This window comes from Phoenix dactylifera, chromosome 14, assembly GCF_009389715.1.
Source record: "Phoenix dactylifera cultivar Barhee BC4 chromosome 14, palm_55x_up_171113_PBpolish2nd_filt_p, whole genome shotgun sequence".
In the NCBI taxonomy this organism is placed as follows: domain Eukaryota; kingdom Viridiplantae; phylum Streptophyta; class Magnoliopsida; order Arecales; family Arecaceae; genus Phoenix; species Phoenix dactylifera.
This window is the reverse complement of record NC_052405.1, coordinates 6,498,378-6,520,786: the sequence shown is the minus strand read 5'-3', so window position 1 is coordinate 6,520,786 and position 22,409 is coordinate 6,498,378. Positions and strand designations below refer to the sequence as shown.

At 42.3% G+C, this 22,409-nt stretch overlaps 2 protein-coding genes across 2 annotated transcripts; both read left to right on the top strand.

The window, feature by feature from the left end:
- Positions 1-660: 660 nt before the first annotated feature.
- Positions 661-5,231, top strand: LOC103712412 (indole-3-acetic acid-amido synthetase GH3.17-like). Its single transcript, XM_008798929.4, has 4 exons — positions 661-1,384; positions 1,450-1,551; positions 1,642-2,462; positions 4,311-5,231. The coding sequence occupies exons 1-4, from the start codon at positions 1,092-1,094 to the stop codon at positions 4,901-4,903; spliced, it is 1,809 nt and encodes a 602-aa protein (XP_008797151.2). The 5' UTR covers positions 661-1,091; the 3' UTR covers positions 4,904-5,231.
- Positions 5,232-11,612: 6,381 nt separating this feature from the next.
- LOC103712413 lies at positions 11,613-21,673 on the top strand. The gene is made up of 4 exons (XM_008798931.4): positions 11,613-12,857; positions 14,096-14,667; positions 14,895-15,114; positions 19,838-21,673. Exons 1-4 carry the CDS (start codon positions 11,613-11,615, stop codon positions 21,155-21,157), a joined length of 3,357 nt encoding a protein of 1,118 aa, XP_008797153.4. The 3' UTR covers positions 21,158-21,673.
- Positions 21,674-22,409: the final 736 nt, after the last annotated feature.

Sequence of the window (22,409 nt, the reverse complement as noted above, 5' to 3'; positions counted from 1 at the left end):
GCTCGAATAAAGGTTTCACTTTACATCCAAATCTTAGTTCAGAAGTCGAAGTTAATGGCACTCTAGATACATCTATAGTACACACCTGAGTTCATCATTGTACTGTTCTTTGTCCAGATTAGAAATCTTAATTTATATTTGTAAATCAGTAACAAGCTTAATATATATATATATAGACACACACACACACATTGAATGAGTACGTCTCAACTACTGAATTCCAGCATGATTCTCAGTACATTCCTAATGTTAATAAACATGCAAGCCCTCCTGTAGCAGACAGGCTGTTGACAGAGTCTCATTTCAGAACAAACTGCCAACCTCTCCCCTTCGTTCTCTGGTCACAGGTTTTAGGCTTCGCTCAGGTACAATTCAGTGAGGTCATGAGAGTGAACTTAGAGCAAACCATGCATTCATGCATGCGAAGCGACATCAAAAGCCTCTTCTGCTAGACTAGCCAAATTCAAGTGGACAGAGAGGCGAAAGCTTTTTGGATGACTAGTCTTGCAAACGTAATCCCAACACTTTCAGTTCCAAGCAGTACTGTTTGGGTCCCTAAAGTTAGTGCAAGGGTACTGAATTCGTGACGCTGGAATTGCTTGTTGGTTTCGGCTTTTTGTTCTCTTTGGATATTAAAAATACCATGAGGTTTGACCCTTAATAGCTGCATCTAATCACAGCCTACCAGACATGGGCACATGTGTAGGACCTCCACAACCTCTTCTCCCCCCTACATTTTATGCTCTTTCCCATACATCTGTTTCAAATGCGTCGATTCCAAAAATTCCAGCCCAAAGGCCACTAGTTTATTCACCTCCTGCCTTCCTCCATCAGAAGCTACCAAGAAGCACAAACCTGCAATTCGGAGAGAGGCTGCTGTTTTTATATATATGAGGCAGGCCTAATAGCTTGAAGGCCAGGTCCTTTGTGGCAGCCTCTTCCCCCCCCTTAGGAAATGAGCCACCACCACCTCCATAACATACATTCACTTCCATGGCTATCTAAGTTCAGCTTTTTCATACGTCGGTCATGAAAGTGTTTCTTCGCCTCCTGCATCGAACTCGCCGGTCTTCTCCAGCTTCCCGATATCGATGATGATCCCCGAATGCGATCCCGATGACGGAGAGCGCAGCATGAGGCTCATCGAGGACCTGACCGCCAACACGTCTCAGGTCCAGCAGCAGGTTCTGAAGAAGATCCTGACAAGAAATGCGGGCACCGAATACCTGCATGGCTTCCTTAGAGGCCACGAAGATGGAGATCTCTTCAAGAAGCAGGTGCCTGTCATCGACTACGAGCAGGTCAAGCCTTACATCGAGCGAATTGCCAATGGCGAGCCATCTCACATCATCTCTTCTCAGCCCATCACAGAGCTGCTTACAAGGTGCTTGACTGTGTCATATTTCCAGCTACTCGAGCACCTCTCATTGAATTCTTTCTTCTTTGCAGCTCTGGGACTTCCGGGGGCCAGCCAAAGATGATGCCTTCAACTGCAGAAGACCTCGACAGGAAGACCTTCTTATACAACCTCCTGATTCCTGTTATGAACCAGTGAGCGACTTGCTTTTCTTCATTATAGTCTAATGTAACAGTGAAGCAAACGATCCATGAGTCCGCTGATGCTTCGTCTTTTGATCTCAGGTATGTGGAGGGCCTCGACCAAGGGAAAGGCATGTACCTCCTGTTCGTCAAGCCGGAAATCAGCACTCCCTCGGGCTTAACCGCGAGGCCTGTGCTCACGAGCTACTACAAGAGCAGCAATTTCCGAAACCGGCCCTTCAACAAGTTTAATGTGTACACCAGCCCGGACGAGACCATCCTCTGCTCGGATAGCAAGCAGAGCATGTACTGCCAGCTGCTTTGTGGTCTGATCCAACGGGACGAGGTGCTCCGAGTCGGAGCTGTCTTCGCCTCGGCCTTCCTTCGGGCAATCAAATTCTTAGAAGATCACTGGGAGGAGCTTTGTTCCAACATCAGGACCGGGCATGTCGGCGACTGGATCACGGATACTAGCTGTCGAAATGCTGTTGGCAAAATTCTTGACAAACCGAATCCTGAATTGGCCGACTCCATCGAGCTGGAGTGCAGAAAGGAGCCATGGGAGGCGATAATTAGGCGGCTGTGGCCGAGAACAAAGTACGTCGACGTTATAGTAACAGGATCCATGGCGCAGTACATTCCCTTGCTCGAATTCTACGGCGGGGGGCTGCCGCTAGTCTCCACCATGTATGCATCATCCGAGTGCTACTTTGGGATCAACCTGAGACCATTAGACCTGCCATCTGATGTCTCATACGTCCTCCTGCCGAACATGGCCTACTTCGAGTTCATCAAGGTCGAGAGGACCGACGAAGACGAGACCGGCAGCATCGAGTGCAATGGCAATGGTGAGTCCAGGGTGGTGGATCTCGCGAACGTGGAGGTTGGTAGCTATTACGAGCTCGTCGTGACCACATTTACAGGTGAGATATCGCTTTCTCTGCATCTGAACCACATCCCTCCATTGACCTCCATGGCTTTTCTTGTTGCTCTAATGGTAGGCAGCGTCCATTCGATCGCACCTCAGCCACAGTGCATGCACAGTTTTTTTTTCTCTTTTCCAAATTTCACAGTGCGGTCATTGGATCCTGCATGCTTAAATAACATGAAGTCTTGGTCCAATTGGGAATCATATGGCTCCCACTCTGGCCATCAAGTTGACTTTCTCCTGTGATCTCCCAAAAGGCTATCAACTTAGGCAATTGGTTTTCATAGCATGGCATTTGAATTAAGACTTTGATTATATGCTCGAGAATATTTAGAAACCAATATTCAAAGAATTGCTCGAGTCGGTTGGTGAACATCGATTCAAGATTCGAGCTAAAATCCAGACCGAACCCAATTCCAGACCTATCAAACCAACTCTAACACCAAAACTAATCCATTGCTCTTAAAATTTACCTTGTGCTATATGGTTGAGATCAAGTGGCACCTAGGAGCCTAACTCTGCAAACCATTTGTTATCTGAATCCAAGCACCTCACCCCCCACAGATTTTTTTTTCTTTTTTTATGTGAGTAAAGATGGAGGAAGTGAGACACTTCCCCCTGATTTATTTATTATAGGAGCCCCCACACAAAGATAGAGACTACCCCCATCAACTTTAAACAACTAAGCTGAAGTGGCCAGCTGCGGGGATCTGACCCACAAACTTTGCCTGCACTCATGGAAGTCCACAGGTTTGGCTTCATTTGTGCAGATGCATGCACATATAGAAACCAACTGCCCCACTGATCATCTGCTGGAATCCGACCAGGAGTTAATCTGCTTTTGGTTTGGAGGTGTACCTTTTGGAAACTTAGGCCCACTTCATTGATGCTGAAGTCATAGATCAGGCACTGCTATCAGAATCATACATGGGATGCATTGCACCCTCACCCATGTGCATCTGTTTCTACAATAAATATAACAAATAATCCTCTTTAATGTCTGGTTAGCCGAAAACCTCGGCTAGCTAGCCACTTGTATGGCATATCCTGAACCATACATGAAAATTTTGATATGATCAATTCGATGAATAAATCTTGAGTAGTTGCGACAAGGCTTTTCGGTTAAGATTGCCAAGTTTAATAGAGCATCCACCCCGAGTTCTTATGGATACTTGACCCGATTGAGCTGTTGGTAGGACTAGACTTCGTCCTTAGAATGGAAGGGATGGAGTTCTAATGTTATCAACTTTGGCTGAGCATGATGGATTAGCCATAATTCTATCTTACAAGAATTGTTCGGTTTTTGCATCATATATGCAACCAAAAACTTATTTTTCCTCTTGTCAAATGCAACCAAAAGTAAATGTATGTCGGTCATAAAGATTGATCATTTTATTTGTGTACATTCTTGGTGTATTGCTATGCACTCGGTTCATGATTCGACATGCCAATCTTTCATATGTAACATGGAAGTTGCCTGCAAATGCTTGTCAGTATTCAGCTACAACTGAAGCTAGCCTTGTTGCAACTTATGTCCATATATTTTACCTGGTATATTAAAACAGTACTTCTTTCTTGCCACAAAATAAAAGTAGATTTTCACCAATAGTTTGAAATATACACACACAGAAGAAAAACTTATGTAAAACTACTAACATCAGTCTGAGAAGATCATTTTAAAGTTTAAACCTCTCAGACTATTTCTTGTTTTTGATTGCATGGTGAAGCCCTAGGGTGGATGATACTTCTGCATGCCCAAGTAATTAAGACACTACTACTCCAAAGTCCAACTAAGGTTTTACTTGAAACAGATGATATACTCCATTTGCTTTCTTCTTCTCAGGCTTATACAGGTATCGGGTTGGCGACATCCTCATGGTGACCGGTTTTCACAACACGGCGCCCCGATTCCGGTTTGTGCACCGCCGCAACGTAGTCCTCAGCATCGACACGGACAAGACCAATGAAGAAGACCTCCTCAAGGCCATAACACAAGCCAAGCTCCTCCTGGAGCCCCTTGGCTACCTTCTCACTGAGTACACCAGCTATGCCGACACCTCCTCCATACCTGGCCACTACGTGCTCTTCTGGGAGCTCAAAACAAAAGGATGTTCAGATCTCTCAAACCTTCATCAGACTGTCATGGAAGAGTGCTGTTCCACAGTGGAGGCATGCCTCGACTCGGTTTACCGCCGGTGCCGGAGTAAGGACCGGTCGATAGGGCCACTGGAGATCAGGGTGGTGCAATGTGGTGCTTTTGATGCATTAATGGATTTTTGTGTTTCTCAGGGTTCATCAGTGAACCAGTATAAGACACCTAGGTGCATCAAGTCCAGGGAAGGCATTGGAATCTTAGAGGAGAGGGTGGTGAGGAGGTTTTTCAGTGGGAAGGTTCCTCTGTGGGAGCCTTACAGGTTGGAGACCGGGGCTGATTGAAGGAGGTGGTCGGTCTTTCTCTTTCTTTGACTGCTCTTGAATGCTGGGCTCCAGAGAAAGTTTGGAGGAATCTTTGCTGTCTGTTGGTGGAAAGCTGAAACCCAACTTGGAGACTGTGCAGCGATGTGAATCTTTGGGTTCCATTGAAGTGCTGTTGAGACTAGGATTGTGTGTAGGTGAGATAGTTTACTAGTGCCCCATGTATTGAATTAATTAGGTTGGCCCAATTGATCTATTAGTCTATTTCAAGCATAACAATGTTAGCATTTCACTAGTGGAACATGGCTTCATTTGCTTTAATATATGACTGGAGAATCTTATGCCAATATTTTGAAATCCAGCATGGATATCTTTCCTTTCTCATATTTTTCAGAGAAAGCCAGTCAGAGAACCAGTAGTGTCATGGAAAAATGAATTGATAGAGAGGAAGAAAGGAGGAAGACTTGCAAAATTTTGGGCCAGTCTGAGAATACACTAAAATTCGACAGGATCTGTGATCTTAAAAGTCTTAATAAATCATCGTAATGATTGATTGCAGAAATAATTACAAATTGGCATAATTTTTTAGCACAAATTTTATATGAAATATCGGATAATTTCTTTTTCTTCGAAGTATGATAGTACATAGGCGAGAAGTTCTCTATAACCTGTTCGACCTAACATATATTGTTGATTCATTTTACAAATTTGAAGTTTTTGAGATTAAGTGGGCAATTAATTCGATATCAGAGTCAATAATGTTAGAGCCATGAGTTCAAATACTCTCCAAGTCAATATTTATTTAATTAAGTTAATTATTTTCTGAACCCATTTATCTAGCATGATGCAGCCTGCATTGAAGGTGGGGAGAATGGTCAGATGATAGGCATAACATACACTAGCTTGAAGAAAGGGACAAAAATATAGTTTTCTTTCATAAAATAGCTGTCGCCAGAAGAAGATTCAGCTACGCTTTCTCTATCTCATTGGAAAACATAAAAACATCTCACCTAAACTTGACGAAGTCTATCCTAATCGACTATTTCAGAGATATGTTTGGCTCTCTTCCCTCTACCTTACTAGACTTGAGTTAGGAATCCCTTGTGCAAACTCAAGATCAAATGTTGACTACACTTGAAGCTCCTTTCATAGAAGAAGAAATTAAAAAGGCCATCTTTGGCTTGCCTAACAACATGACTTTTTTTGGATAAGTCTAAAATTTACACTAGACATGAAAACAGAAATACTATTCTGGCATGATACGTAGTTACCACAACATTCGCTGGCTAATTTTTTCCCTAACCTAAATTTGGTGTCTGAAAGGAGGGAAGTTACTATTGCAGACTATTGAAATTTTTTGATGTAAAGGGAGGCAAAAAGGAGCTAAATAGTTCCAACAAGCAGGAGCATTTATTACCTGAAAGTTTCTAGTAATTTCACAAAGATTCCTAGAAAAAAGCAATCCAGAATAGCTACAAGCTCCAAATTTCACAAAAGCTTGAGAGAGTTTTTAAAACAGAAAACAACTAATTTTCTACCACCAATTTTATATGTCGTCTGGTATCTCTTCCGAAGCATAATACAATTTGCTAGAAGGTATAAGAGGACGAACATGAGCTGTAGCTGAAGGAAATAAAGTTGTGCCCGGCTCTTGGAATTACTTAACTGAAAGTGACCCCCTCTGGTCTAAGTCTACATCTTAGGAACTAAAATAATTGGCCGACATCTTCCATAGTGTCTCCCCTTTGACTGATAATGACAAATTTTTATTCAGATGGACTGCAAGGTGTACCATGTGAAGTCCTTTTACAAGCTCATCAACCAGGGAGTTATTTTTCTCGTCACCCCAGCCCTTTGGAAAGTTGTTGCTCTTGAAAAGATTAAAATGTTCAGAAACTGTCGAGAATATCTTATTGGAACATTAGTTTACTAAGCAATATAGGCTCTCGGTGCCTGCAGATGACCTAGAAGATTAACCCTTAAGGTGATGTAGCTAGAATGGAGAAAGAGTTCTGCAATGAGAGTATACTGTGGCATATGGGACTCCTTTGTCCTGCCTTTAACTTAGACACTTTGAGTGGAGAGAAATAGAAGAATCTTTTTGAACAATGAGAGCATAACTTCGCAGTCTCTTCGTAAGGCCACTGACATCTGTTCCACCTAAGTGCAACTCTTCCCCAGTAGTCTATTCTCTTATTGAATTCATCAAACATATCATATAGAATGTAATATTGGTACACATGTATCCTTGCTCCTCTTCATTTTATAAAGAGAATCTTTTTCTTGCACTCTTAATTTATCTTAATGAACATAGGTAGACCTTTGTCTCTTCCTTTGCAAAAGAAAAAGAGAGGAAAAAACACTACTACCCATTTTAAGAACCTTTAATTTTTAATGTTAAATAGTAAGTTAATCAATAAGTTCATATGGGAGATCTTCATAGATCAAGCAAAAATTGACCAATGAAATTTCTCTCTACAGTGGTATTGCTCTTTTAGGCACACGAGCAATCTCATGCATAAAACCAGAAAGACTGAGTTGCCTATTGATGCATTCCACCAGGAGTGAGAAATGTTTATAACTTTCCATGAGCCTTGATGGCCAAACAAACATACTTCCCCTCTTCTCTCTGTTGAGGGCGCAAAAGGCCAAGTGCCATGAATTTGACCCAACCGAACAGGGGACCCCTTGGTTGTAGGGTCGTTTCATCGCCGAATGCATGCACCTTTTCTCGGAGCATTTATGAGGAACCCGTGAGGACATTGACTCCTTCTTTTGCCTCTCCTTTGTAAGGGCTTGCTCTAAACCCATTTAATCACCTTGGTGGCAAGAAAAATTGAAAAGTAGCTACTTCATTAATGAGTCCTCGCATGCTACAGATAAGCTATCGTTTTGTTGAATTTAATATGGTTTCCCATCAGATAACTTCCTAGTAATTATAGCTTATCTTGCATGGTTTCTTGGGAGATGATGGTTTGACAATATATGTCTTGGATAGCTCGCACAGAAAATATACTTATGCTAGCTGTCTTCAGCAACGCTAAACTAAGAGCATATTTAGTTGGATGATTTTCATTCTAGCTGTTTGGTTCTTTCGATTCCAAGAAAAAATAAGAGTTGCCCTTATCCTCCAGAATCCGATCCGACTCCTTCTTAGTATTAAAATTTTATTTTGATTTCGATTCTAAAACCAAGTCCCGATTCCTATTTTAATCCATTCAAATTTTGATTCTAATTATGATTTCGATTGCAAATCAAACACATTCTAAGACGCTTGTTTGAACTTTATACTAGTGTTGTGTACTTTATGTTGCATCGTACAGCTCAGCACACTTACTATATCGGTTGGTATTTATTATGACATGGGAATTGGTATGATTCACCAGGGGTCGGTCTTATTGATGGGGTTGATGGCCCTTCTTCATAAGCTTTACACAACTTCATGAAGGAGATGAAGGGAAAAGTGGGCCTCTCGAAAAGGAAAGGAGAGATACAAGGTAAAAGGAAGAGGGGGAAAGCACACCAAAGATGAGAAGTGATGGAGTTACATGCTGGATAAACAATTCAGACTATTACAAAGAGAGAGAAAAAATCCATTCAACAGCAACTTGTTGGGAGATATATCCTTCCAGGAAATGAACAAAGAGATGTCTTTTTATTCAAGGTTGCCCAAGGCGTGGCTTCCTTGTTGAGGAATATCTTCTTGTTCTTTTTTATCCAAAAAGATCAGGAATTGGCAATGACTAAAGAATTTCATGAGACATTGGCATGTTGTCCAGCTTATCTATAAGGCTTTAATACACAATCTAGGAGTCCAATGTTCACAAATAGTACTATTAATCAATCTCCAAATGTAAGAAGATTACTTGCAGTTTAAGAGGAGGTGGCCTATACTTTCTGGTAGAGACTTGCAAAAAGGACAATAGAAATGGTTTAGTTCTCCGCCAGGTCTAGGGCCCTAGACTAGCCGGAAAAGTCTGAAGTAAACTAGTCTCAGGATTTACCGACTGGAAATCTCTAAACCATTTCCTCCTACATTCATTTAACCAAACATTTCTTAGTGAATCAAAAGGTTTAGAGATCCAGAATTGATACATACAAGAAGGCAGAGATATGTTGGGTTAGGTAAAATTCGGTAGGCCAATTGCTGTGCCGTAGAAAAAGAGAAGTAGAACTACTCCCACCAAATCGATGACCCAACGGGGTGGTGTCCCAACGCGATCGACCGATATTGGCTCCATACGGATACAACAAAACACTGTATGGAACCCGAACCTCGCAAACTTAGGTTCGGAAAACTTTAAAGATTTCTGAGGAAGGGAAGGTTTCCCCTCCCCCGAACCCCCTCCCCTTCCAAGGGTTAGGGATATCAGGGGAAGGGAAGGTTTCCCCTCCCCCGAACCCCCTCCCCTTCCTATCTTTTATAGGATATTCTTACCCCCCCTTCGGCCTACGGCCTCGTCCCCCTCAGGGGGAATATTCCTATACTCTGAAATCCGGTTTCCTGCAGTAGCTAACCCCATGAAAAATTTATATTTTGTTGGAGTGGTGGCCTTCCAAAGAGCAGGAACAAGTGGACAGATAATGCTTCCAAGATTTATGAATCTATAGAAGGACTTCTTAAAATACATACTTGATCCCTATCGATGCCCCAAATTCATTGGCAACTAGTTACTGAACAATAAGTGTCAAATTTTGGATGTCAGGGCCAATCATTGTGTCAAGTAAGATCCAGGTTTAATAAAATTATTCTTAGCCCATGAGTCTCTAGCAATTAGCACAAGAGTAATTAAGTAGGCAGGAACCGGCCAGACCCCCTTCTCTTCCTTCCTTCCTTTTGTTATGGAGAAAATGTGGCAATCTTTTATGTCTTCATTTGTTTCACTCTTTTTTTTTCAAGGATTGAAAAATGAAGACAACATCAACTTTAACTCTTTTTTTGCATGAAGACCCCCTGACTGCTAGATTTTACTAGCTCTTTCGTTCCCTCTTGTGCCGACCATGGTGTCAGTGCCAACTTGGGAAGCATGTTATGGAATTTGAGTGGCGACTCGGGAGCATGCAGCATGGTCTGCATGTAAACCTCTGTAAATAGGATCATAAAACAACCATGAAGGGTAGCGTACCTGGATCCATGGATTTTTCTGAATGATCAAGCTCCGTTTTCTCCCTCTTGACCCCTATTCAAACACCCGATGATGGAGACCAATTTTGTGTTCGCGTTATGGGCAGAGGGTGAGACCCATGAAGTTATCCTACCATCAAGGATAACGCAGCGTAAACTTCTCCGTAAGTGGTTACAGTAACCACCCACGTTTAGTGGCCCATGAGAGATGGTTTAGTGGCTGTACATCATAATACGAATGGCGTCGAACAACAGTAGTACTGCTACTGCTACTGTTTATAAAAGTATCCTGTGGATAATAATTTGTGAATCTTACTCCATTCGAAAGCAATTTCTGGTGACACGGGCAGCAGTAATTTTTTTTTGGATGGTAAGCATGTTCTTGCTCTGTATCTCAGAGAAATTATCTGTAAGTGATAATCATTAGAACTCTGCATTCCTAGGATGGATTTCTTGAGTGGTGAGTTTTTTTTTTCCGTCAAACTCTGCATCCTTTGGGTTGATTCTTTTGGATGGTAAGTTTTTAATCATTCAATTATTCTAGTTTTTAGAGATTTTGGGTTTATCTCTATTCTTAAATTTCTTAATGGTTTTGGAGTATTCATTGATGTCTTTCCCCACTGTTTTTTCGGCATTAGTTGGAGAGCTCTATCTGTGCATGGTACATGCATCAGTTGGCTTCATAAATATTCTTGGTCACCAGGTTAAAAAATGGAGAAGGATTTGGAGAATGCTAGAGAGAGTGTGTAAATAGGCCATTTGCACCAATTTCTATACCCAAGAAAACGAAAGTGTAATTTTTTTGGGTGATGAGGGACAAGTGTGTCGATAAGATGACAGGAATAAGTGAGGCCCTTTATTCCAAGAGTAATAAACAGAATGATTATTTTATTTTTTTTGCATGCAGCAAGATCTATTCCAAACTCTATCCCAAGCTTATTTCTGATGCGAAAACTGGTGAACCGTCCGGTGTGGCTGATCTGGAGTCACGACTCGAGACTAATTGTTGCGGATGGGTATAGACGGATGGCTATCAAAACAGAGCTAAGAGCAGCATAGAAAAGCATTATATATGCGAGACGGGTGTTACGGATGGAGTGTATTCTGCTTGAGAAAGATTTAGTCACAGTGATTGATTGAATTTGACTGATGGAACCAAGGAGGGGTGACAACTCTTTGCTGCATTATATCTGGAGGATGGCGGGCGACTGCATAGTTTTACATATATATATATATATATATATATATATATATATATATATATATATATATATCATGAGATGGACAGAATTGTAGGTTGGATTGTCTTCTTTGTTGGTTTTTTTTTTTTTTTTCTCTACTGTACTCGAGTAGAGTGGCGTATGGAGCCGGTGTAACTAAAAATTGAAAAAAAAAAAAAAAAACCTCGGCACACGGATTTGCGCATCGGGACGGCTCCCTCCACCGTCGTTCTTCGCCTTTTCTTCCCTAATTCTCCATAAAGTCTCCGCTCCAAACTCCGCCGCCCTCGATGCGCTCCGCCCTACTCGGCGGCGCTGCCTCCCCTCTGTCGGAACCCTAATTCTAAACCCCTAAACCCCCTGTTCTCTGTCGCCGCTGGCCAATATGATGTCCGACGAACCCTTCGCCCGCCACCGCGCCTTCATCTCCTCCTCCTCCAGCGCCCCCACCTTCCCCACCTTCACTTCCCCCGCCGCAGCAGCTGCCGTCGATCGCCGGAGCCCCAGCCCCACCCCCCTCCGCCCCTCCCCCTCCTCCTTTTCATCATCCGCTGCCTCCTCCTCCGCCGCCTCCAAGAGTCGCCTCCACTCCCCTCCCTCCTTCGCCCATAACGCCCGCGTTGCCCTCGCTCTCGCACCCGCCGCCGCCTTCCTCCTCGACCTCGGTGGCGCCCCCGTCCTCTCCGTCCTCGCCGCCGGCCTCCTCCTCGCCTATCTTCTCGACTCCTTCCGTGTCAAGGCTGGCGCCTTCTTTGCCGTCTGGTTCTCCCTCGTCGCTGCCCAGCTTGCCTTCTTCTTCTCCGCCTCCCTCCACTCCGCCATCTCCTCCCTCCCCCTCACCGCCCTCGCCCTCTTCCTCTGCGCCGAGACCACCTTCCTCGTCGGCGTCTGGGCCTCCCTCCAGTTCCGCTGGATCCAGATCGAGAACCCCTCCATCGTCGTCGCCCTCGAGCGCCTCCTCTTCGCGTGCATCCCCGTCGCCGTGCCCGCCCTCTTCACGTGGGCCGTCGTCTCCGCCCTCGGCATGGCCAACGCCGCCTACTACTTCATGGCCTTCTCCTGCGTCTTCTACTGGCTCTTCTCCGTCCCCCGCCCCTCCTCCTTCCGCTCCGGCAAGCAAGACTCCGCCGCCGCCGGGGATTCCCAGGTCCTCGGCCCCCTAGAGAGCTGCCTCCACACCCTCTACCTCCTCTTCGTCCCCCTCCTCTTCCGCATTGGCTCCCACCACTCCACCATCTTCTCCTCCTTTTCATCCGTCTGCGATCTCCTGCTCCTCTTCTTCATCCCTTTCTTGTTCCAGCTGTACGCGTCCACAAGGGGGGCGCTCTGGTGGGTCACGAGGGACGCGCACCAGATGCACCGGATCCGGATTGTCAATGGGGCGGTGGCGATGGTGGTGGTGGTGATCTGCCTCGAGGTCAGGGTCGTCTTCAATACGTTTGGGAGGTACTTGCATGCCCCGCCACCGCTGAACTATCTTCTTGTGACGGTGGCGATGCTTGGAGGAGCTTCTGCTGTAGGAGCTTATGCTGTTGGTATGGTCGGGGATGCTTTCAGTTCAGCGGCCTTCACAGCTGCGTTCATTCTGGTTAGCGGAGCTGGCGCTATAGTTATTGGGTTCCCAATATTGGTATGCTCTCGATTTGCTTGATATCTTTTATCTTTAATGTTTCCTTTTCTTTATAATAATCTGATTTTGAAAAATAGTCCGAACTCCGAACCACTTATCGGAGAATTGGAGAAAAAAGAGCAATACAGCATAATTGTTAGAACTAAAGGAGAAAAGTAGGGCTTTTGTGATGTTCCTTTTAAGAAATCATGAAGCTTACCCCTCAAAAATGGTAAAGTGGCAGTATCCGACATGCCACCCATGGACTAAACAATAAAAAAGTTGGGGCTTTTGTGATGTTTCTACAATCACAGAATGAATCCAACATAGGCATGCACCTTACATATGAAAAGGTAGGTGACAAAGTAACCAAGCTACATTTTTTAAATCTTTGTAACAAAGCAGTTAATATAACAAGAAAACAAAAGAAACAAATGTCTGGCCATAAAACACAACATGAGAGAGGAAAAGGCACAGACATTGAAGCATAGGAGTTTCTTAACTACATATAGGAGTTTTAACAATGATTAGAAACTATGTATGCATGGATATTGAAGCATGACACTGTTCATTAAAACTTTCCTAGTTCTAATATATTTAATCACCAACAAGGCTTCAGTTTTGCATGTCATGGGTAATTGCAGATTAAAAGAAGCCCAATTGGATAATTGTTTCTGTTTGCAGAACTTAAGATGGTCTGTTTGGGGAATATTCTCTTAGCTTGATGGATGGGATTGGAGTTTTCATTGTGGGTAGGGAATTAGAGTCCTAAATTGAAAGGGACGCTAAGAGAATGTGGGTTCTGACAGAGCGAGTTGGACTATTTTCCTTTGCAGGAAAAAGTTTTGAAAGACTATAGATGGTTAGGATTGAATCAACAAGGTCCAAAGGTTGTAATTAGCTCTGGACAGAAAGTGTCTGTACTTTTATATGTGGTACAGATTTTATAGCAAATTTTGGAAAGCAGTGATCAAGAATAGGAAGAATGTACTGCACTTGGAAGGAGATTGGTAATGGTTATTGCAACTTAGAAGAGTTGCTTTTTTTTTTGTTGGGAGGGGGGTGGGAGGTGAGGGGCTATATCAAATTACAAGATATCCTTTCTGTATGGTAGTTTTTGCTCTTGCTTAAAGTTCGCATTCTGTTTGGATTTCTGTAGAGTCTGGGGCCAACTTCTGTCGTTTAAGATGATATGCAAACTTATAATTATATTCAATGTCGTGTTAAAATACTGAGATTTTTCATTACTATTTGTGCAGTTCATCCCTCTCCCATTGATTTCCGGCTTCTATCTAGCTCGATTCTTTACTAAGAAAAGCTTGTCATCATACTTTGCATTTGTGACGTTAGCAAGCTTGATGGTTCTATGGTTTTTTGTGCATAACTACTGGGATCTCAATATCTGGATGGCTGGTATGCCTTTGAAATCCTTCTGCAAATTGATAGTTGCAAGTATACTGATGACAATGGTTGTTCCTGGTCTGGCACTTCTTCCATCAATACTGCGTTTTTTGACTGAGCTTGGTCTTATCAGTCATGCATTACTGTTGTGTTACATAGAGGATCGGTTCTTCAACCATACCTCGATATATTATTATGGATTTGATGAAGAAGCGATGTATCCAAGTTACATGGTTTTGACAACAACATTTTTAGGCTTAGTTCTAGTGAGGAGGTTATCTATGGATCATCGGATTGGACCAAAAGCTGTCTGGATCCTGACTTGTCTATATTCTTCAAAGCTAGCAATACTATTTATTACATCAAAATCAGTTCTGTGGGTCTCAGCTGTTCTGCTTTTGGCTTTTTCCCCACCATTGCTTCTTTACAAGTATGTTATAAACCATCTTCTTTTTTCTGTGTCTTAATGTGTTCCGTTCACTGGATCTGTAATAGTCTCTTTTAGTTTCATGTTATGTTGATTCTCCAGAAGTATTACTAGGTTACTTAGCTTATTACTTCACTCCTATAGTTATTTTCCTTTGAATGCTTGTCAGTCAGTCATTGCATTCCTGTGAACTCTTATACTCAGATCTTGTTTCCCTGTTTGAGTTTCAGAGACATGTCGAAAGGAGCTTCAAAAATGAAAGTATGGCAAGGATATGCTCATGCATGTGTAGTAGCTTTGTCTGCCTGGTTGTGCAGGGAAACAATCTTTGAAGCTCTTCAATGGTGGAATGGAAGGCCTCCATCAGATGGTTTGCTTTTGGGCTCCTATATTCTGTTGTCTGGGATTGCTTGCATGCCAATTGTTGCTCTTCACTTTTCCCATGCTCAGGTATTTGCAATTCAGCTTCTTCATTCTACTATTAGGTGCTGAATTATTATAAATTTAATATTTTTACTGATAACATCTTGTGATAGTACTGACATGTGGGAAACAATATGAAGAAAACTATTTTTGTTGCTTTCCACGGTCTTAGTTATACTGGATGTAATCCCCGTAATGCATTTGTTTGTGTCTTTTCTTGTTTTACAGATTACATCACTCAGTTGATGGTGCTAATTCTGTTCTATTGTCTTTTATAAAGTCATGCACATGAGGTCCTTGTTTGGGTCCAAAGATCAACGTGCATTATATAGATTGTGATGGTTTGGTATCTTTTAGAAGATGAGTTTTTGCTTAGGAAGAAATTGATGGGTTATGACATGAGTATTTCCCCTTGAAGTTCCTCTAATTATCTTTCGAAGTGATCTCAAAGTTAATATTTCTTTGAGTCCTATAATTAGGATATGGACATCTCACCATCCAGCAAATGAAGTGGATTATCTATGGTTAGATGCTTTTCACACAAGAGACCTTGTCTTTTGGAAATTGAAGGACTGAGAGTAGGTTGTACCAAACCAAACCGGTCAAGAATCGAGACGACTTGAGCAGGTGGGATGGTTTGGTTCCTTAATTAATCCCCAGGCTACCACTTCTCCCCCCCCCCCCCCCCGACCCCACCCCTTCGAAAGGCTTTGAGCAAGGTCGGAGGAACCGGTTCTTCGGCGGCATGAGCTGGTACGGGCCGTGCCGGGCCCGTACCAACGAGCGAGGGAACGGTACCGTGGGAGAGAAAAAAAAAAGAGAGAGAGAAGGGGGAGAGTGGGGGAGTGGCGGACGCCAACTGAGGCCACGACAGGCGAGGCTGAGGCCTCCGCTGGCCCTTCCGACCTCTCCTTCTCCCTCCCTCCCCCGCTTGTTCTCTCTTTTCTTCTTCTTCTCTAGCTCCGGCAATAGGTCTCGTTTCTGTTGCCGAAACCATACCGGTGAGCCACCGGTACGGCTCGAATTGGCCAGAACCGCCCGATTGGCCTTGCCTTTGAGCCTTCGACTATTCACCCTTCCCCTAATTTTGCCATGTTCGGAGCTTCAAAGCTCTACAGTACCCAACGAAGGCTCCATTGATGATACCTCTCTATCCACCGAAGGCTCCATGGTACCCTCTCCATCCACCATGGTCAAAAGCTCTCTCTCTCTCTCTCTCTCTCCATCGAAGCTCCATGTATCCCTCTCTCTCTTTCTCCCTCCCTCTCCTTCTCCCTCGCCCCCCTCCCCATCCGTCTTTCTTCCTTCTTTTCTCCGAACCCTCGGTTCTCCTAGGGTTAGGGTTTTCTCTCCCTCTCCCTCCCCCTCCTTCTCTCCCTCCTCTCGCTTTCACCCCCTCCCTCTTCCTCCTTTTCTCTCTCTCCCTCCCGCTTCCTCGCCCGCCTTCTCCCTCTCTCCTCCCTCTTCATATTTCGATATGCCCCAATACAAACTGAATGTTGGCCGATACGGGCCCTAGTGTTGGTCTGGCAAACCCTGATTGAGAGCATGGTTTAGATTTAAGTGTTTGTGGTTAAATGGTTTAATAAGAGATTGGGCACAACTAGTTGGAACATCTACTATTTTTAGGAGGTAGAGTGCCTCCAATTAAGTTGGTCATCAAAAAATGTGTCTGTATGTTTACATGGTGGATCTAAGAGAGAGTTGTAAACAAGCCAAAGAAGTATCAATGGAAATTGTTACAAAAAGGAGGTAGGGTGTGCTTATTGATTGGTATCGCCTTGTCGAATGAGATAAGGTGTGTGGTGCATAAAAGATAATTGTCGCTTACTTTATCTCATTGGAGATTTTTTATTACTGGATGCATAACTAAAGACATCTTACTATAGGAAAAGACTACAGTACATAATTCCATGATTGGGACAAGAGAAGAGAGGGCACAATCGTACATTCCTGCTAGATGCCTGCAAGTATTTTTGATCCTATATGAACTAGTTGTGATGAGAAGAGAGTTGCATGTAATTAGTTTGATTTCCGGTAGGCAAGATATAATGAACAATGTCTTTTTGAAGGAAAAAAAGGGGTAAAATCATGGAGACAGAGATGAACATAACTAAAAAAGAATATAAAAGAACAACATACCTCAGAAAAAGAAGGTGAAATCTTAGAGATAGAGATGAACATAACGAAAAAAGAACATAAACGAACAACATAAAAGGAAGGAAGAGGGGGGAAAAGCAAAGGAGAGAGGATAGATATAGGAGATTGTTTTTCAAAAGGACTTTCATGATTCATTTGCTCTGGTTTGCATGAGTTTAAACCAAGGTTCGCCATCTCTGTACCGGACCTCGTACTAGTGCTACATTGGCACTGTGTAAGTACCTGCCACCTAGCTTTCCAAGTTTCAGAACAAACATCTCATTTGCCTAAAGTTCTCTTGGATAGGATCTCAGTATCAATTCCGAGGATTGACATCAAGTTGCGAGCTGTATATTTTCAAAGTCTAATGCCTTGATCTATTCATCCAACCGCGGATGATGGAAAGAACTTACTGGCTTAATATTTTATCTATTAAAAATCGCCAAAACTCAGGACTCTGTAATGCATATTACATCAATAGATGCCTATTTATTTTCATGCATTTCATACTAACAGGTATAGAACTGTCTTCATCAAATCTATAACCAATTAAGCATTTTTAATTATAATAGTCAAAATTTAAATATTGAGGTTCTATAACATTGCTACTAGATTTATGCCTCTGAACATTTTGATTTGTTAGAATTATGGGTATGAATTATCAAACCTTGTATTCTTTTGCTCAACCACAATGTTTTTCTGGGCTTATAACTCCCATAGCATCAAATTTTTTTTACTCTTGTTGGAACTTGGAACCATTTTATGCATTGTCCGGATCTTGGATGTTGTCCATTGCCATAGGAAGGATTATGCCCTGGTAAGGCTATCCTCTAATGACATCAACTTTTCCCCTTTTCTGTCAAGCTGATTGAAGAAGCTTATTTTGTCTATTATTTCAATCTAGACCTTGACAAAATGGATGCAAGCTCCGTTGAATGTATACCCTAAGGATATTGTAATATTGAAAAATTGTATGTGTACAGTCCATTAACTGAAGGTGCATTGTTATATCAATTGTCTCGAATCTCGAATACTTGTAAGTGCAACTTATCTAGGTCATAAATCCTTCTCCAAACCGAATAATAAATTTAGTTCGATCCTTTTATGACAACTTGAGACTGTAGAGAGGTTTAAAACTGGAAACCCCTCAGATGAACTACGTCAACTTAATGATGGTCTCATCTTTAGTGTCCTCCAGTTGTGGGCATAAACCATTTGGTGCGGCAGCTGTATAAATTCTTGCACCTATGTTTATATCCCTCATGTGCTAGGGAAACCTAAAGATGGTCAGGTTACACCTTCAAGGCTTGAGGAGACCTGATAGTTCTCACACCTTAATACTGAAGGTAATATCTAATGGACTGACAATATGAAACGAGAGCTATGGAGATTATCATCACAACAATCATTTTTCTGTCTATCCCTAATATTTTCTTATCCTTTTTAATTGATCTTTTTGACTTTTTTTAAGTTTCATTGTTCAATTAAAATAAATCACTCCAATCTAATATCAAAATTTCAGCAAGCCTAAATTCTTCTTTATTGATTCTTTAACTCCTTGTAATTCTTAATCTAACATCGAGATTCTCGATTCTTAAGATAAACCTAATCATCTATCACCTACTTTCCATAGAAAACCTCCTTCCTAGCTTACTTTTATTGAATATTCAGACGGTTTTGTTTTCTGGCATATCATATTTTTCTAGCTTTTCTACATAGCCCTATTATCCTACTATATAAGGTACGCTATACTGTATCGAATCAGACGGTAGGGGAATATCACCGTACCGGTACTGAACTGGTATACAGTACTAGGGTGTACCGACCCTTAGTACACCAAACCGGCTCCTGTACAAGGTATACCGACACTGTAGCAAGACGGCACCGGTATGGGGCCTAGTATTGAGATGGTGTACCTTGCTACTGTATGCTTGTCCCCTACATTCTCTTGCATTAAAATTACACTAGTTGGCTAGGACAGCAGGTTTGGGAGGGCTTATCCTTTATTTGAAAAATTAAACGTATGCTTGATTCTTCATTTTCATGAAGGTGGGTAGTCTGCATTTTCTTTAACTTTCATAATAAGATGTTTTCATTTTAATGAAATAACCTAACAAAAAGGTCAATTGTATGGTTTTATTTGACTTTGTACCCGTGTAGCCACCATAGTAACACGAAATCACCATGGCTGAACTATGGATATCACTGTCCTTTGTTAGCATCTGTAAATCACCAAAAAAAGTGATTGGATGTGAATGAGTTGCCGACGAAATGTGTGTATATTCCATATTCAAGTTTTATAATTTTTCTCTAATATATAGTGAAGCAACAGAATGCACTATAAAAACAGATAGTGATTATTTACCGAGTTCAAGTACAGTCGGAAATTTTGGTGTCTATGGGAAAGGCTCAGTTTTTTGTTGAAGTACCAGATTTTACAAATAAATATTGGTTTCTCTTTGTATGTATGGTTTGTCTTCTAGATTTCTTATTGGACCTAGTTATGTTATCCTTTTTCACCCAGTTTTTGTTCTAGATCGTACGATTCTAGCACATGTGCCAGTTGAAAGTTGATTGATTGGGTTCATTCATAGTGCTTTCTTATGTGCAGTCAGCAAAAAGGTTCCTTGTGCTCGTGGTAGCCACAGGTCTGCTATTTATCCTTATGCAGCCTCCTATTCCTCTGTCGTGGGCATTCCAGTCAGACTTGATCAAAGCAGCGCACCAGTCTTCTGATGACATTTCAATATATGGCATTGTGACTTCTAAACCTACATGGCCAACATGGTTGCTCATAGCAACAATCTTACTTACATTAGGAGCGGTCACCTCCATCATTCCTGTCAAGTATATTGTTGAGTTGAGGACTTTTTACGCAGTTGGAGTTGGAGTGACATTAGGTATCTATATTTGTGCAGAATACTTCTTCCAGGCAGTAATTCTGTACCCCCTTCTTGTTGCAACCATTGTGTGTGCTTCCGTCTTTGTAGTCTTCACACACCTTCCATCTGCATCAAGTACAAGAGTTTTGCCATGGGTATTTGCTTTACTAGTAGCCCTCTTCCCGGTGACGTACTTACTGGAAGGACAGCTGAGGGCCAAGAGCATTGAAGAAGGGGAAGAAGCAGGCATGTTCACTACTATGCTGGCAGTTGAAGGGGCAAGAATGTCACTTTTAGGTCTCTATGCCATGATATTTATGCTGATTGCATTAGAGATCAAATTCGAGTTGGCATCATTGTTGCATGAGAAAGCCCTTGAAAGAGGTGTTGCACCCAGTCAGTCTGGTCGGAACTCTGGCTTCCCACCAAAATTCAGGCTCATCCAACAACGGAGGGCATCAGCTGCACCATCCTTCACAATCAAGAGGTTGGCGGCTGAGGCTGCTTGGATGCCTGCAGTGGGCAACGTCTCTACATTTCTGTGCTTTGTCATCTGCCTGATACTGAACATGCATCTCACTGGTGGCTCAAATCGTGCAATATTTTTCCTTGCACCAATCCTTTTGCTTCTCAACCAGGACTCAGATATATTTGCAGGTTTTGGGGACAGGCAACGATATTTTCCAGTGACAATGGCTATCTCTGGCTACTTGGTCTTGACTGCCTTGTACAGGATATGGGAGGAAGTCTGGCATGGAGATAATGGATGGGGACTTCAGATTGGCGGGCCTGGATGGTTTTTCTCTGTGAAGAATGCTGCCCTTCTTATTCTCACCTTACCAAACCACATTCTCTTTAATCGCTTTATGTGGGACTATGTGAAGCAGACAGACGCAATGCTACTGCTGACAATGCCTCTTAATTTGCCATCAATCATAATAACAGATATAGTTACTGTGAGGATTCTAGGATTATTAGGAGTTATTTATTCTCTTGGTCAGTACTTGATATCAAGGCGGATAAGAATTGCAGGAATGAAATATATATGAAGCAGGTTAGGTCTGCACAAAGAGGTATCCCTTTTTTTCTGGTTTCAGCTTCCTTGCCTTCTTCATCTTATTATATATGGTTGAGTTGCTGAGGTTGTTTGCATCCGTTGGGTTACATGTTTGAACCACACTTTCTTATCTTGGAGCTCGGAACAATTTTAGTTTCTATTTCTGAAGAGCAGAGCCAAATATCTCTGGGTTTTTTGCCTTGATGAACAAGTATATGGGCATCACAGGAGCTTGTATTGCGAGCACGGTTAGAAAGGTGGACAACCCTACCTGCTTTGCTGGATCCCGATAGTTGTGAAGGTGTGCTGTAAGCTTAAGAACCTTATACCGAGCCAAGAATCTGTTTCCCATCTTTACTTTGATATGCCATTAGAAAGTGGTGTGTTTGATGCTTTTACTTGTGTAACAACCCAAGCTGAAGGGGCTTAACTAGTTTTCTATATTGGCAGTTTTTGTCGAAATTAATTTATATATGGCAGACGTTAGAATAGAGACTAGTTTCTCACAGATTTCTGCTTTCTTGTACTTCGAATCAGCCGAGTCCTATGTACTCTGGATTATTTCGCACGCTACTTCTGGCATGATGAGAGCTAAAATGAACAGGCTTTGATGATATAAAGGGGAACTATTTAGAAACTCACCCCTCTTTATTTTTTTGAAGCCAATTACTGTAACTATTAACAAAAGCAGTTCTTCCTGGTGGGTTAAGAGGGGGCCATTTCACCATCCCACCCTCCAAAAAAAGAGAAAACGAAAAGAAAAGAAAGAAGAAGAAGAAAAGGAGGAAGAAAAAGAGGGGGCCTTGTTCGGAGTCTGGCAGCAATAGAGGGCATCAGGTGCAGCATTTGTTAAACTTTAGGAGCACCTTCCTCCAGAGCTTATGGACTGTAATTTTTTTTTTCTTTAAGCTCTTAGACTTGTTTGTTTACAACTGCCCACAAGATTAAGTTCTGGATTTGATTTTTTTTCCCCCAAAAAAAAAAAAATTAAGTCCATATACGCTTGGTTCTTGTATTAGCTCCCCAGATATTCTGTCTTGCATTTTACATCACACGTCCACCTGTGATGCAGAGTATTTCAATTGTTGAGCCAATAGTTAGAGGAGGGTCCAGGACAATCCCCAACAAATAGGCTGATCAGGGAAAGTTCTGATGGTTAAAAGCGTCCAACTTCACTGACCAGAAAGCCCCAGATACATTTCCACAGCCATTTAGCTCATATTACATTCTATGCTGCAAAGAAA